The following is a 17,913-nucleotide window of genomic DNA, read 5'->3' on the forward strand; positions in this document are numbered from 1 at the left end:
GAAATCAATAAAATTGTTGCAGTTCAACACATGAATGCCTCTTTTGTTAGCCGTGCTTCGTTGCTTTAGTAACTTGGCACAAGGGAATATTTATTTACAGCTTCAAAATTGTAGCAACACAAAATTGTACTCAAAGCAACAGTTTCAGCGGCAGCCACAGGAGCAGCACGAGAATCAAATAAAAAATTGTTGAACATGAAAATTGTAGCCACAGGTCAGTGCGGACAAAATGGCTTGTACACCTGGTAAACATGACAAACGTATGAAGCGACGAGTAGTAAGAGTGTAGGAATGTAGAAAAATAAACCATAACAGTTCTGTATCTCAAATATTTTGTCAAGAAAAATGCTAGCATATAAATAGTGTGGTATTTTTTTGAGTTTTTCATACAAAAAAATTATCATGCATGCCCTCTAGACATCTATTACTTATCCTGCCTAAGACGATAGTTTTAATATCGTTTTAATTGTTGTTAGAAATTAGTTTTTAGTTAGGATACATAGCCATACCGAGAAAGGAGGATTATCAAACTTATGGTTCTGGTAGAAATTGAAAAGTAAAGAAATAATAGGGTAAATAAGCACAAAACCACTTTCCTAGGCCTATAAGGGTTCAAGCTTTATCGGGTGATCCAAGTGGAGGTACTTTTTTCAGTAGTCTTTGTATGACAGATCTCGTGTGAGTAGTGTCAAGCTGTCATGTAAACACCATCATCCATCTTGAGACCCAGCAATCATTATTGGATAATATTCGACAAAGTATAGATCTAGTATAAAGTCTATGCGGTCATCGAAAATTGGACTGGCTGATAGGTTATTTTGTGAAGACTTTCCATTTTATAAATACGAGGCTTTTAAAGAGCACTTGATTAGAGCGACAGCTAGTATGTAATTTTTAATGGAAAAGGGCGAATGTTTCAAATTTTAGTTCACAGCACAGCTACATAAATCTCAGGAAATATGTGAAAAACTAATGTTTTTTTTCGAATTTTAGATATAAAATTTCATTATTTTTTTTACCTAATTACAATATGAATATTAAAAAAATAAAAATCTTGCGAAAAATTTGACCACTCGGTTTATTGCAAACTTACAGACATTTTTCGCCATGATTATGAGAAAATATTACAAATATGCCAATAAAGCCACTGTGCAACGCGTTATATCATAAAATACTAGAGAGTACACAGTCCACCTAATCGATAATATTTATACGTGTATATACCGAGTATCGATTGGACATTAAATCAAACTCGTTTGGGAATTAGCAACACTTGTAAATTAAAACCACAATCTATCAAACAGGAAGATGTAAGATACAGTTAGCGCGAACAAAGCTGCCTATTACTCATCGCAGCGGCGCAAACTTACGAGCAACGGCAGAAACTTGTTTAATCAGCACAACTGTATAAATATAAACACATACATACGCATACATCGCTGTGCAGTCAATATTTATAGATAGAAAAACCAATAAGCCATACCAAAAATACAGTTATTGACAAATTGACAGTCTGAGATTGGCTTATCGGAAACTTGGCACGCTACATCCCACTTACCCCGAGCGCTGAAGTGTGATGCAAAACCTACACAAGAAATTTGACATTTTCCTATGTTTCATGCTGTACTTGTAGTGTATTTTACCGGCATTAAAGATAGAAAATATCTAGCTTTCTGTGCCCCTCCTACCCAAAATTTGACATTTACTTGTACACGCTGTAATGCACGCTAATGTTTGAGTTGATGACATGCCCACAACGTCACATTATCAGCATCAGCAGGAAAACAAAAAACAAAAAAAAAAAAATAGTGCCAACACAGTCATTAACGTCGACACTAAGCAGCCAACACGCCTGAGCATTGGCTGAGCTGTTCAATTTCTCAGGCCTTTCGATTTTGGCCCCTGCGATTTTGACGCTTGACGTTTGGCGCTCGATGCTTTGGTAAATAATGGCAAATAGTCTTCACATGGCTCTCAATTATGCCATCATTAAAACAAATAATGATAGTCACTAGGCAGTGCCAATTGAAATGTATAATGGGTTTGTGGGTGCAGGGTTGTCTATGTGTGTACATGTGTTTTGCATGCCGTTGAGCTTTTGTTTTTGTATTTTTGTTGGTTTGTCTGTGCGCGTATTTGGTAGTTCAATTACCTTTTATGCCTCTGGGCCAACACGTATTTGCACTAATAAAGCGTAATTTGTTCGCATTTTTCGGGGCGTAATTTGTTCGCATTTTTCGAGGCAACCAAATGTTGTCATCATACATAAATACATACATATGTATTGAAACGAGTTTAAATCAAATATTTGAACCTTCTATGAGATTGGAGTTCTTGGAGAAGAGTAAATTTGAGAATAAATTTTAAGTGTGTATAATTTTTTTGAGGGCTTGTAATCACTTTAAGTTATACTAAGATAATTATTAATTAACTAATCCCAAATGAATGCAGTTGAGCGATTAAATTATGCCCAATGAGATATGAGACTTAGAGACTTGAGTTTACTTATATAATATTTTCGGCAAAATGGCAAAAGGTAGTAAAATCAGGGAGTTTTATCTCGGCAAAAATAAAAACTCTTAAAATTAAGTTTTTTACTAAGAAAAACTTACTTCAGCTTCTAATATTATATTTATGACATGAGGAAAAACTTTAATGAACACAAGTCTTTATTACTGTCTTTCAAATGTATCTAATAATTCTATTTTGCCAGATACACATATTAGACTAGTTATGCATGCAAATTTTCGCAATTGGACATGCGCACATGTAGCTCCATATCAATTGAGCGATCGAGAAACTTGTTTAAATATATTCTTTTGGCATATTACACTAGCATTTGCACAAAATCTAGCTTAAACCTGACAAGTATTATTTGGTATTATTAGTATTTCTCAGTTGTTGCTTGCAAGTATTGTGCGGTTATCATACACCCACCGAGTGGAATTCACAGCGACCGGAACATGGCTAACAAGCTTTGTGCAAATATGCTAAGATAAAATTTAATAACTGCAAAGAATAAGCCTGAAGTCGCTGCTGATGTGTGATAAGTATATATTGTAAATATATATGTGTATCTGTGTATATGTATGCATATATGTTTGCTTCATTATAATTCTTTACCATTGTTGGCATACATTATTAACACTAATCTAATTGCCAAATTTTTTGCTTCATTTATAAACGGAATAAGTTTTCGACATTATTTTATTATGCCCATTGAGTCCAGCAATCCGCTTATCGGTCTCGTCGAAATTCTTGTGCGCGTGCGCATAACAGACATATATATCGTTGTAAATACTGACAGCAGAGCATTGGCTACTGTTAATGATATTAGAAATAAAATACGAAAATTTTAAGAGAAAAATTTAACAATGTTTCTACACATTAGATCTAGATTGTGATTAAGACCTTTCCGCTACATAAAGCAAAAAAAAAAAAATACGAAAGTTTCGCCAGCCAACCACACCAAGTACTCTTACTCATTTGATTGCCAAAAAATTGTCCTCAAATTAGCATATAAGTTTTTTTTTTACAAATCTGGCAACGCCACTACATACATTTTCTATCTTTGTGCTCTACATTTAATTCATATAATTTTTGTTAATTTTGTGTCTAAATCCAAAAATGCAAATTTTCCAATTATTCACACATGGAGCTGTCAAAAATATGGCAAGCAACCATATGAAAAATGTTTGCGCTGCCGCTTAAGCGAAATAAGATCGCGCACAGACAATAACATAATTTGTTGTAATTAATGTGAGTTTATACGCCCGAAAAGCGCAATTTATCGCTGCTCGAATTGCCGATTTTCAATGCAAAATTTCTGTTCTAGTTTTTTTTTTAAATAAAAGGACAAAAACAACAAACGTGTATAGCATTTTTCAACGAAGTATATACTTGTATTACGTGGCTAATATCTCATAGACAGCCAGAAGTTATGCAAATGCAGAAAAATAATATCATTGGAACTTTTTGGCGCGTATATTTGGTGGAATAGAATATGCAAGAAAAATTGGTAATTTATACCCAATGCCTGTGTTACAAGGTTTTAACATGTATAACATGATCAGAAAAGAGCTAGGCATTAGTCTATAAATAAATTTTTGGCAAAGTTAGATCGCATATTTTTAAAAATCTTGTTAAGCTTGTGGTGTCTAGACAACGGCGTGGATCGATTTTACACATTTTGACGCTTCACTAAAAAATTCATTGAAACATCGCTTATATTGATCGATATATATGGTATAAAGTAAAAAGAAATGCTCGAAAATTTTGATATTAGATATATAGTGGTTAAGGGGAGTTAAGAAACGATATTAACAATTTTTAATACCATAGGCCAAATCAGCAGAAAAATAGCCCTCTAATTACCACTGAGATATATTACATATTGGCCGATATTTTCGGCATAAAGTTAGCCATAGACACTGAGGTCCTTATGTTTGGTTTCTGGAGATTTCAAAACATTAAAGTCTAATTTGGACCACGTTTAGCAGAGAATTAGCACTAAGAATACTATTCAGAATGATTAATATTTTCAAGTTTTTCTCGAAACCCTTTTTTTTGTAATTCGGATGGCAAGATTCTCGAGAACTTGTCAACTGATCTTCTTGAAATTTTACACATGTTTTTGAGATACAATTTTTAAAGACATAGACAAAAGATTTTCTATTTCGATTACATATATTTGAAAAAAAATTTAGTGAAATTTTCATTTTTTTTTTTTGTAAAAATGTCTGCCAAAAATCTAGCTTTCATTTTTTTTCTGCCGTCCAAGTTTTAAGTTAGGTTTTAACTAAAACACGTATTTTTTCACTTCAGACGATCCTGTAAGGAGTTATCCTGCCAACGGTGCTTTTTTCCGAGGGGTCACTGGAAATGGCGTCGCAATGACCGAGTTTGAAACATTTTTTTCAAAAAATTTCAGAATTTCTTTGTTAATATCCGTAGTGTATGATTCTAATAATAAAATATCTCATTTTTCATATCAAAAAAAAGTTGTGGAAAAAATACTGTTTTTGCCCAGGGAAACTTATGTAACCTCTTATTCGAATTAAATCTGGTTTGGTTGCTATACGATCCTTTGTCTCGGTCAAATAGTGATTTAAAGATATCATACGTATACAAAATTTTGCAATTATCCAATTCAGCACTATAATCTCCGCATAAATTATTGCTGCAATGCTACTAACTTCCATATAAACTGATTGATCAAAATCCAGTTCTTGTTGGTAAACTTTCTAAGGGCTATGCCGCCTAAGTTCCTTAGCGGTTTATTCACCAGTAACGTTTTGTAGCCGAAGTTAACATTTTTCTAATTTTTATTGAACTATTCCCTTTGCTTCATTTAGGAAACTGCTAACTGTTATTGTTTTTATAGAAACTTGTCATGAAATATCAATTAAATGCATAAACAAGTCGGCATGCGGAAGCGTAATGCTTTATTCTAATTATTCAGCCATTCATATAATCACAGTCAGAACAATACACCTTCCGTGTGCCACCACAAATCACCGTTATGTGCACATAGTCATAATCTTACTACATGTGCAAGCAATGGGTATAATAAAATTTAAGAATTAAATAAAAATAATAATTAATAACAAGCCAATAAACTTGGCAAGCCGAGCGCTAGTTTGCTAACCATACAGTTATTCAGCTGTTATACCATATACTATAAAGTCAAACATATGTATATACTTGAGTGCATATAAAAGAGATAAATAACCCCCTCGTTCGCTAGTTGTCAGTCTGTTTGAGGAAGTGGCCTGTGACCGTCGGCCCACAATACAATTGTTTTTCACACAGATACATGATTATTCTAAACATACTTATAAATATGTGTAAATAGCATGAATTTACGTCATATATATTTTACATGGCTGCACCATTTGTCTAATCAACCGTCTATTCTTAACGGCTACTCGCACCATTTTAATTGGATCTTAGTAGACTCGCGCCTTTTCCACTGAACGTGCCGCGTAGCTCTGCCATTCGAAGCTCGCTGCACTTGCCTTTTGACCAGCTTCATTTCACAAATGACTTTCGTTGCCAGTAGCAGTTTTCATGAAACGACTGCCACATGACTCTTCATAACTCCTAGTGGAATGGAATTCCGCTCATCTACTCGTAATACCCTCTGCAGTCACTTGTACAAAATTAAAAAAATAATAAATTGAATTAAATTCCTTTCGTTGCTGTCATACAGATTAAAATGCGGCGTTGCCAACCGCCGTTAACGCCTTGCTGTCACATACTCCAACTTCCCTCTTAAGTTATATTATATAATACGGGCTATAGTATTATATAATAATTCATAAGGAGTCTTAGTTGCCGATATTGGCAGATTAGCGTTCCATTTTTGTCGATATTTGCCACTTAAGTGTTGATGTTATTAGACGGTTCTAATGACTACCGGATGCCTGCATGTCGGGCTTGTTTATATGCGGAGAATTTCAGGAGAATAACGTTTAGTGTAAGGCAGTTTTGTGCTTAATAAAATTATTAAACAACTAGTTGCAAGTGTTAAAGGAGTAAATTATTTAATTAAGGAGATGTATTAAATTTAGAAAAAGTTGCTCTTAATTCCAATGGAAAACTTCAGAATACAAGTATTTGGAATTTTGTATGATTTGCAGTGCTTCTTCTAATAAATTTATCATAGCTGCATGCTGAATATTCTGAATAAAACAAAGAAGCAGTTTGCATTCTACGCGATTATGTTTACAGCAAGACATTCTTACAGCAAACTCCAAAGGTATGAAAAAGGGCTGGTAAAATTACAAGTATCTGCGCAGAGAGACTTCTGCAATATTCAATGTATATTTGTGTGATATTGTGAAATGGAGTGTTGGGTTCACTGGCTCACCACAGACATGACAGTCTAAGCTTACGCTATCAAATTACAAAAGCCTCAACAGCGACATGGTGTCACATACAATGTGCTGCAAGGCGGTGCAGTGAAGCGCTAACATTCCAACAGCCAGCGATTTATGAATTTCTGCAGCAAGCGCTGTTGCGACGAAGAGAGGAAGAGTTAAAATACTTTAGAGTGCCAGCAAGGAGTGCAGGAAGTGAATGCTTGAGCTGAAAACTGGTGAAAGAATGGCGGAAAAAGAAAGTTGCGCGGTGACTTAGATGTTTAACAATGAAAACATATGTATATTTAAGAATGTGACAAGAAATTATGGCCACATAAGCATTTTCTTCTGAAGCTCTAAGCTTGTCAGTATTTTATGAATCGCACTTAACCTCACTTCTTAAAAGTTTGTATCAATATTTATGGAGGCATGTTTACTGGAAATTATTATGCGCGGTGATGATGCGCGTCAACTTACCGCTGCGACGATTGTTAGATAATAACGTTGCACCTTCTCGTAATCCAGCGTTTTGGCGACAGTAATCTGCGAATATAAATATTATATGTAAATATGTAAATGTCTATTTGTTATTTTTTCATTAAAAACGCATTATTTAGCTTCGATAAATGTTTATTGATGTGTATATTTAAGGCTGACGAATGAAATCAGTCTATGCGTTTGAGCTGTGTTCCATGGTGTGTAATATATTTACTCTGCCTTCAATAAATATTTGCGTTTATATACAAATTTCTAAGTGATTTTGGTATGCAATTTGATAGATTGCATCGATTACTGACGAAGAATGACAGTGGAGGACAACATGTATTATATATGTATGTGTATGCAAATTGGCGCAGACAGCAATGCCACATGCAGCGGCATAAGCAACAGCAACATGTGCATATTGTCTATCAGAGTTGTAGATAAATTTGCCAATGACTGAGGCCAGCGCAACATTACTCTTAAAAGGTACGTGCGATACATATACATGTGTATAGAATTATTTGTATATTTATTTTTACTATATACATATATATATGAGTATGTTGCTATTGTTATTTGTTGATGTTTGATTTTGCTTTTGGATCAAGAATTCCTCGATACAAATGTGACAAGATTTATTGTCTGCATTTACATGGTATTACCCTCCACAGTGTTGAAGTTGGTCTTATCTCAGATGGGTTTGGTATTAGTTGGAAATGATTTGCAATTAATATGCTTTTATTGATTGCAAATATTGGACACTTTATATTTGCTTCATATTATATTGGCACTTCATTGATGTGATTTGAATTTGGAAATGTCAATATTGATTCTAAGACAATATCTTTTAATATGAAAATGATTACGTTACAAATTGATTTATTGTATTTGGAAAAAACAAATAAATTGACATATAGATAAACGGCGGTTTTATTTGAATTTCCACCGAAACTTTTTAAAACTAAGCTAAAAAGTATGCCTTGCAGGAATATTTTTGACTCTAAGGAAGTTAATTTTAATCCACAAAATCTTGATTAGTGTTTTATGTTCACCCTAATAAAAATACAACATTTTTGTTATCATTTTGGACCAAATAAAGCGGATTTTGATTTTTTTTAATTTTGTAGATTAATGTCTCTCTTTTTTATGGCGACTAGGTAATCCGAAAAGATTAGTAATCTTTATCGAAATTTGTATCATGCTTGAAAACTTGCTAACCGCCACTTTGTATTTGTCTTTCATTATTGTAATATGTGTGTAGATCAATTTTTGGCAACTGGCATCAGTATGATAAAGTATACAGTGAGCTGTACAATAATCACAAAGTTAAGGAAAATTAAACAAAAGTATTGAGAAATGTTAGAAATAATGCCATAAAAACAAATATGTTTGTGTATGTGTCTTCTTTGGTGTTTGGTTGCAAGGGAAAAATGTTGCGGAAATATAAACGATTTCATTTTTCGCAGTGAATGCAATAAACGAGATGCTGACAGGAAAATGTCTTAAAATAGTAAAGTGACTGTTTTACACATGCACCAGCGGCACCAGCAACATTCACCAAGAACAATTACAACAATAGCAACATGTAGGCATTATAGCTACGGCTTATGGCGCAGTGGCGCGCAAGCTTAAGACATTACTATGCATTGCAGGTGGAGCAGTTGTAGGAAAATTACATGTTGCCATTGCAGCAATTAACATAAATTAACTCGGCTTGAATGGCAAGTGAAATGTGCGTGGCTGGCCATATTTGTAAATGAGAGCAGTGCAGCAACGTGTCGGCTATTCGAAGACACAAGCGAATGGATCCATTTGAGAAGTGCGGCGTGAAGGGCCGTAAGTACTTAAGTGCAGAGTATAAATATTGAGCTTTTGCAGTGAGAAGTGCCAAAGTGTTTGCACATGTTTGGACTTTCGAACTTTATGCGCATAAGTTATGCTAAAGTTATTGCGACGCAGTTTTTGAGTTGCTGGCAATGAAGTGAACGAATGTGTGCTGTTTGCGGAAGCTGGCTGCATATGTACATACATACGTACACACCTAAAGCCATTGCAACTGATGTAGACATATTTTGCGGTAAGTACAGTGGAAGTCTAATAAGTCAGGGTATTTTTATTATTAAAGGGTTATATCAACTTTTGAATGTAAAAAATCGTTTTTTTGCATATATTCTGTGTATATATGAAATAATTTTAAAAATATTTCAAATTTATCCGGCAAATATTTTCGGTCATTAACGTATTTCTAAGAATTTTTAACGGACAATTCAATTTTTTTTAAATAATATTACTGAATTATTTAAAATTCTCCAAATGCACATTTTTTTTTTATTTATTCATTGAATAAAGTTCCTCTTAAGACAAATCTACAAAATCATTTTCCTGACTTGGAAGTGCATATTTGTATATACCCTTAAACTATAAGAACTCTAATTGAGCGAATGTTCCTGTGAAAACAGGCTAACACTTAAAATAATTATGTTCTCAAACTGATTAGGTTCAAATTTTGGTTGTCTTCTTTGTAAGATTTTGGGTTTTAAAAATAAAAACGAAATTTTTACCTGAGTTGGCAACTCTAAAGAGTAAAATATTTTTTCGAAAAGATCTAAACTTTTTTAATGGTTTGAGCATTTATTGAAGAGCAATAATGCTTAAAACTTGTTTCCGCATTGTCAGAGCAAAAACGCGAACCAAAATTTTAAATTTTGTCTCTACAATATCACGAACCAACGATCCAAGGAATTGGGTACAAAATTACTCATTCGAGTAAAATATAAAAAAAAACAGCTTCAAAAACATTTGCACTACTTTTTCACCTTGTGTCTTACAAATGAGCTATCTACTATATGAACATTGTATTAAATGCGGCAGTTGTATTTGTAGGGAGAACAAAAAGTTTACAGAGACACGGACTTAGCAAACCACCCATGTATTTTGTTATACAGATCAGTTGATGGAGCCATTGCCGAAGTATTCTCTACCTTTCTTCACTGATCGCCTTGGTGTTGGACCACAACACTCGACGCACATTAAACAGCAAATCCGCTTGGAAGAATGCCGGCAAATGCCAATACGAGCAGCAAATGTGCCAAGGGCAAGTTGGATGGATGACAATTGCAGTAAGCTTTATTTGGCTGCACGCTGCAGTTTAGGTGAAATATTACTTAGCTGCTAAGAAAAGAACTCATATCTTTACTATTCCTTCGAACTAATCTGACAAACTTAAGCACTTGAAAAGGGCTAAATACTTACAATTTCTTTGATGCTTCGCAGGCTTCTAGGAATATTTGTATATGCAATAACGTCAAGTGTTTGAGCATACCTAGAAATGTATACATAGTATACACTCAGAGAAAGAAGATGCAAAAACTTACACACACAAAACCATGGACTCATATACCTAACCCATTTCTAGTTAAAATAAAAATGAAGAAAGTAAATATAAACAATAAAAGAATGAAAATATAATCAAAGCACAGCAAACAACAACGCCAACACAGTCAAACAAGTCGCTTTTGGTATTAGAAGCGGCAGGATTTAAATTGGCAACGAATCGTGGCACAATTTCCGAGAACACCGAGACCATAAAGCCACACAGAAATATTGGAGAAAAAGTAATGAACTTTCAAAAAACAAAAAAAAAAAATAACATTGCCAGAGGGGATATTTTGGAGCCAGTACTTGCCCAACTACGACACATACGCGCATGTGTATAGACTTGAGCCTGCATCCGTTTTGCGCTGCCAGCAGCTTTGTCGCCCATCTTTGATTTGGTGTTTTTGTCACTTTGCCATTTTGTTGTTATTGTGTGTTTGACAATGTGCGTGTTGTTACGGCGTTGTTGCTGTTGTTGTCTCCGCCGTCGACTTGGTGGCGCGACAAAATGCCAATTACAACAACAACATTGGTGGCAATAACATCATCAGTGACAACAACAACGTCAGTAGCAACAACAACAGCGCCAGACAGACAGGAATTCTTAACTTTAGCGCGACCGCATTTGGAGCGTTTTGTTTATTTATGTATTTATTAATTGGGATCTTGTGGCACAACACACATGCACTTCTACAGACGCACACGCATACTTAAATCTATGTGTCTGCAAATGTTTGATTATTTTGTTTTGATGGTTGCTCCCATTTTTGGTTGTTCGCTCTCTGCTTTTGTGCGTGCGTGTGCGTATGTGTGATGATTTAGTTTTTATTTCGCTCTGGCTATTAGTGACTTATTTCACACACAATTAGCCGAACGAGTTTGCTTTATTTCAATAGTATACCCACTCCGCTCTGCCATTTGCTGGATCCGTTATCTTTTGCTATATTTGAAGAATTATCAGTGCGTTGTTGGAACCTCTTATATGCCTTAAGTGGGCAGATTAGTCGATAAGTGCCTATTATTGATAATTTTTTGTGAAATGTTGCAAACTTGCAAGAAAAATAGTTAAATTTGTTATGAGAAGTAAACTAATTAGGTTATTTAGAAGTTATTTCTTATTTGTTTCGTTCTTAGAGGATATAATTGCTGGTTTTGATGGTACTTAGAAATACATATAAAGTATTAGAAGAGTTAAGGTGCTAATTTTCTACTTTTGAAGTTTTATTTTTACTTATTTATTATAACTCTTTTTTAAGGATTTTGGTTGGAAATGCTTTACTTACTAGTGTGTATAATGATTTACTTTGAGGCTTTAGGAAACTTCTTAGATTAAGTCTTTATAAGTAGGCATACTGATAAACTTTTGTTTAAACTTTCAGCGCCATCTCTAACATGAGGATTATTTTGTAGAATAGAAGAAAAGTAACAAATGTGTCTTGCTTGGTTTTCATCTTAATTTTAGGTACCATTTCTGCTTCTTAGGCTGCCTAACTTTTCTGAGCGGAGTACACTGATTATTAGAGGAAGAGAGAAAGTAAGTTTATCTGCTTCCAAAAAATGCTCAAAACCGTCAATGTAAACTTCAACCAGACATAATTATATGAATTCATACCATTTCTGCTTCTTAGACTGCCTAACTTTTCTGAGCGAAGTACACAAATTATTAGAGGAAGAGAGAAAGTAAGTTTATCTGCTTCCAAAAAATGCTCAAAACCGTCAATGTAAACTTCAACCAACATAATTGTATAAATTCAAATCTTGGTTACCAGCCAAATATTTAGTTGTATAGAATAATTCAAACAATCTTCTTTTTGGCAGGTTGAAGAAGTTCAAAAACAACGCGTTTGTAGTAAATTTATTAAAAAAAATTTATCTTCATTGTTAATGATATAGATTATCACCTGTAAAATCTTTTTTTTTCATAAGTGCTAAGTATGATATATATGATACTAAACCCAATTTGGTGAGTGGAGACGCTTATCCTGAGAAAAGTGGCATACCTTATTTCAAGACAAAAAGAACGGCTAAGGGAAGATATCGATCTCCATCACAGAGGGTTTGGACAACATCGATCAAACGGAATTTGAAATTAAGCGATTAAAATTAAAAAAAAAATACACAAATAGGTTGAAACTATAGATATAGAATATGCTCCGTTCAGAGTTAGTTATTTCTATTTACAAAAGAATAAGTTAAAAATTTGCACTTTTTGGTATCAAAATGTTTAAAAGATGTCAATATATTATTTTTTCAACTTTTTAAGATATTTATTATCAAATTTATATTTTTCCTAATATGCTATTTTCCGTTTTTAAATCATACTAACTTTTTTATTTGGCTGCTTGCATTCCTTATTCTTAAATGCCCACTAATTTGCATTTTGTTCGAAGTGTTATGTGTGGAATGCTACGCTTCGCGCATGACTGCACGTGCTGTCACAAAGTTACTATGATAATAAAGGCAGCAACTGGTATAACAAAATTTGTAGAGATATATCCCGTATTTATGTAAATTCTCATAAATGTTTACGCAAATCAATGCCTTTTTGTAAGCAAGTTTGTCGCTTAAGTCTTTTGTGCATGCAGCTTAAGCCATTGTGTTACTCCGCATGCAAACATAAATATATTTACATATGTATATAAGCAGATACTATGTACGTGTAATAACGTCCTAAATAACATATTTTCAATTCGCGCATAAACTATATACCTATATAAACCAGTTTGCAAGTATTAAATTTAAATACATAATTAAAAGAAAAATGTCATCTGGTAACTACTATACCATGTGAAACAAAAAAATCATAAACGTTTGAAAACGTATATGCTAAATAACATGAATTTCTACTGAAATTGCATACTGAATATTTTGTGTTTTGTTTTTTTTTAGTATAAACAGCGGCAACGCCAATCTTTCTTAATAGTTCTTGCCACCGTATCATTTACAAAATAATTGCCTTCAATTATGATTTATTCGAAAATACACGCTTAAACATCAGTGCAAAAATATTATGGCAAATAGATAAAAAAGAAATTAGAAAAAGTATAAAAAAATATTGAAACCAAATAAAAAATTCAAAGCGTTTTAAGACCCACAGTCTCAAAGTGCTTGCTACAGCATACACTTGTTGTTGCTTTATATGGTTTTTCGTATTTTAAGTCTCAGTTACAAGTTGTGGCGTTTTTCAACAAAAATCTTTGTCTGTGAAGAAAAATTAACAGTATGTGCATCTAAAGAACATGGTGCAATACCAAAACGGCAAATTTGCCAGCCAAAAAAAATAAAAATATATAGAAACATAATTTGAATTATTTATTAAAAATTCAAGTATTTGAAACTCACACGCATGCGGCGACAACCCTCCATAATTATTGCTGCTGACAGAAAATTATCTCAAAAAAACATAGAAATGTTAATCAATGAGTTATTATTTATATATTATTGATATCCTTTTGCAAGAGCGTGCCAGTGTACAGTGCAGTCAGACACGTTGCTGCGAGAAAGCTACGTATGCCACGCGTATGGTATGATCGCTTGCTGGTTTCGGATATGGAGGGCTTTTCAAATAACGCAAAAATACGGCAATTTGTCAATTAAGCAATTTACTTGAGATCCCAAGTATTTTGCGATTTCAGTTAGAACATTTCCTTCTGATTATATATAACTAGTACCACTTATTTTTCAAAGATTTTAAAATTTTGTACAAAATATTTGGAGCTTATTATATCATTAGATTCTTCAATTAGTGTGCAAAAATTTTCAAAATACTGTAGATAATAATCAAAAAAACATAAAAGTAATAAATTACATAGCATAATTGCCATATTGTTCCGAAAATGCTTGCAGAAGCAAATAGCTGCTGTGAGTAGTTTGACAACAAAAGACTTAAGACACGAAATTCCAGCGAACAAGCAGTTTTACAATGGCTCATACACATTGCCGCGTTCATTAAGAACTACGAGTGTGATAAAGTAGCTGCAGATGCATTAAAAAGGCAATTTCAGTTTAGATTATTTCTTATAAAGCACAAGATCTGGCGAATTGCAGCTGAGCAAAAATACAAAAGCAAACGCCAAAAGCCTTCTTAAGTACATAAACAAGACTAATTAGTTTTGTTTTTGGATAAAAACGAGAATGTTGTACACACTTGCGCAGTTAGTTATTTTTGGCTTGTCTGGTGTTTAATTTTTTAATTAATACTGAGTGCCGCCACTCGATAGTTAATAACACCTCATAAAAAATTAAAATAACTACCGCTTACAAGATTGCTAATTTGTATTTTTACCTACAAAAACTAATTGAAACAACAACGCACAATATGGGAAACTAATATTTCTAGACACAAGCGGAGCGCCTGAACTGCAGCCGTATGCAAAACCCGCATGCAGCCGCGTATAGTTAGAAACACTAAAATGCACAGTTACTCGCCGCAAACTGAAGTCAGAGCGAAAATATATATAATAGCATGTTTGTTGTACTAAACGAAAATGAGTTTTTTAGTTTTTTTTTACTTTTCTGCGACCACTTTGAACAATTTATTAGAGCGTTTGGGTTTACATGTCTGCTCTGGCTGCGCTAAAGTACCCAAAACGCATAAAAAATGGAATATTTAATATGTAAAAACCATAAACTGGGTAACTGTGTGAGTTGTTTACACAGGAAATGACTACGCAGGCAGGTTCGGTTCAAGGCATAAAAACTAACTAACTGTACTATTATAAGAAGCAAACGAACAAAAAGTCAGTGTTTGGGCACAACATATATATACATATTTGATATAGACATATATGTATGTTATGTATACAATCTCCTTCATACTTAAACGAGCCTTTACGATTGGATGTGTGTCACTTTTCGTGTGCTGCATGACATGCACAAATCAAAGCGAGTGCGAGTATTGGCCATGTGCACACAATGACTTTGAAAAATAAAAAAGGAAACTTTTCAAAGAGGCACCGCAGCGTTTTTAAAGGTTAAAATTGAAAGTGGTTTAGGCAGCTGTAATATTTTTATAAGAGGAAAAATAAAACAATTTACTTGTTCTACGATCGGCAGGAGTTCAAGTACATAAACAGGTTTATCTGTTTATTATTACTACAGTAAATTGGCATCATCTTAGTGCTTTGGTGACGATGAAGAAAACTGCAAGAATTAAAACTAAGAACATAAGTAGATTGATCATGCCGCCACTGGCAATAAAAAAGTAATGAGTCACAAGTTAGAACACCTAAAATTATGCTACAAAAACCTTTGTAGTTTTAATGTTTATATAAATACCGCCAGGTACCTTATTAGCAAAGGCCGTTGTATTACCCTTTCAGCTATTTCTGAGAATGCATATAAAGCTGTCCATCATAAGGGGTTTATTGAGAAAATACCTCAGCCTTCGCTAGGAGCCGCCTGCCTGCAATTTAATGACTCTGACAGGAGCCAGTATGAAATCATGACATTGTAAGAAGTGATACCCATGTTCCAGTTCACACCCGAGTGGAGGATACAGCTAAGAGGAAATTTTGCCGACTTTTTGATACACTGCCACAGAATTGGGCTCAACGTCCGAGGAGACTGCAGGAAATGTCTAGAGCAAGGCACTAGGGAAACAATGGATCATCTCTTGTGCACTTGCCTCCCATTGGTAAGACTGCGCTGTAAGCATCTTGGGTCTCTATGATATGATAAACTGGGAAATGTATCGTTAGTGAGGCCACAGAGTCAGTTAAAATTTACATAAAGCGCAAGCATCTTAAAGGATGACCACTCCTCTTGGACTTATTAGCGGAACTCCATCTTGTATCGCAAAGAACCAAAAATGGTCTAAGCGTGGGTTATTGGGCCTACCAATTTAACCTCACATATATGAAGACTAAACTACTTCAGAGAATTTATTTTAAATTGTACATATCTGGTACTAACTGCTTATAGTTAGTAGACAAAACAAAAAGGAAAAACTTAAAAAAAAATTTTATATAATGTTTAAAAGTTATTTTACCTTGATTTTTTTAGTTCAGCTTTTTGTGTTAAATGGTTGAAAAAATACTTAAAGTTTAAAATTTCTGAGTTGTCTTTACCATGCAATAAACTTTTGACTTGAATACAGCATTATTTTATGACAGCTATTGCCGCTAGCATTTACAATGCTGAATGCGAATATTTTTGGCTTTTGACTATAGCGGATGTCGGTCGTAAAAGCATTGCCTGCAAATTGCAGCAAAACGACAGGTTGTGCCTCAGCCAAAGTGACATTCTCAATTTAGTGGAGGTATTCATTAATTAAGAGGCAATTATGAGCTAAATTAGTTAACTGCAACATGGGTTATAAAACCATAAAAGAGTAGTTAATACAAATTGATCACATCGCTTTAGAGTTATCGAAGATTTATTATGAATAAATGATAAATGATGTACGGAATGTATGCTGGTCTTTGGAGAGATTATGAAATTAGTTAGATTTTTTTGAGAAATATTTGTTATTTCAAATTGTAATATTTATATTGTTTCTAAAATCTTGGAATTTGGGCAAGCTTTCTGTTAACTGCTTATTGAAAGCTACATTGCAGTTTATTTTGAACCCGCACAATATTAGATGTAACTAATATTTTAGAACTACTTTTTCTCATTTTACTAAAAATTGATCACTAAATATTATTGCACAGTACTTAGAACGGTGCTTTGCATAGTATTGTATAATTCCTTAATAAAACATAAGTGGTGTGCGTATGTATGTATATATTAAGACGTGCTTCAAAATTATCTCATCAAAATCAATTGCAGCTAATGGTAACATAAGAAATAATCTCAGCCAATTAGGCAAGCTTCAAGCAACGCTGTAGGCTTCAAGAACCTGTCTGCCTCTCTCTTCCTCGCTTGCCAAGTGAATGAAACTTGACACTAACAACTACCGTTATTATGCAAATATTTAAACCTCAAACGTCAGCCGCGCAATTTCTGAATTAAAGCAATGGCACACAGTAAATAACTTAGAATGGCAGCTGGTATTAGTGGCAGTAGCACCACACGATTGTCCGGTGTGGCTTGGATTGTCGTGTGTGTGTGCTCGTGGCGAATAGCGGTACATGTCATTGAAGAGCTAATAACTTAATTTGATTTCTCTAATGTATTTATGAATGGCGGAGATTCCTTACAAATGGCGCAATTAAGATGGCAGCCGCAAGACAAAAGAACAAAAATGATG

The 17,913-nt window shown here is 33.9% G+C and overlaps 1 protein-coding gene across 1 annotated transcript in view; it reads right to left on the reverse strand.

Moving 5' to 3' along the window:
* LOC126763962 (cadherin-99C-like) overlaps nt 1-17,913 on the reverse strand; it is a 33,825-nt gene that overhangs the window by 9,559 nt on the left and 6,353 nt on the right. Inside the window, exon 4 of the mRNA XM_050481754.1 lies at nt 7,341-7,406. Within this exon, the coding sequence (XP_050337711.1) occupies nt 7,355-7,406 (52 nt within the window). The 3' untranslated portion in view covers nt 7,341-7,354. The remainder of the gene's footprint in view (nt 1-7,340; nt 7,407-17,913) is intronic.

This window comes from Bactrocera neohumeralis, chromosome 2 (assembly GCF_024586455.1).
Source record: "Bactrocera neohumeralis isolate Rockhampton chromosome 2, APGP_CSIRO_Bneo_wtdbg2-racon-allhic-juicebox.fasta_v2, whole genome shotgun sequence".
NCBI lineage: Eukaryota > Metazoa > Arthropoda > Insecta > Diptera > Tephritidae > Bactrocera > Bactrocera neohumeralis.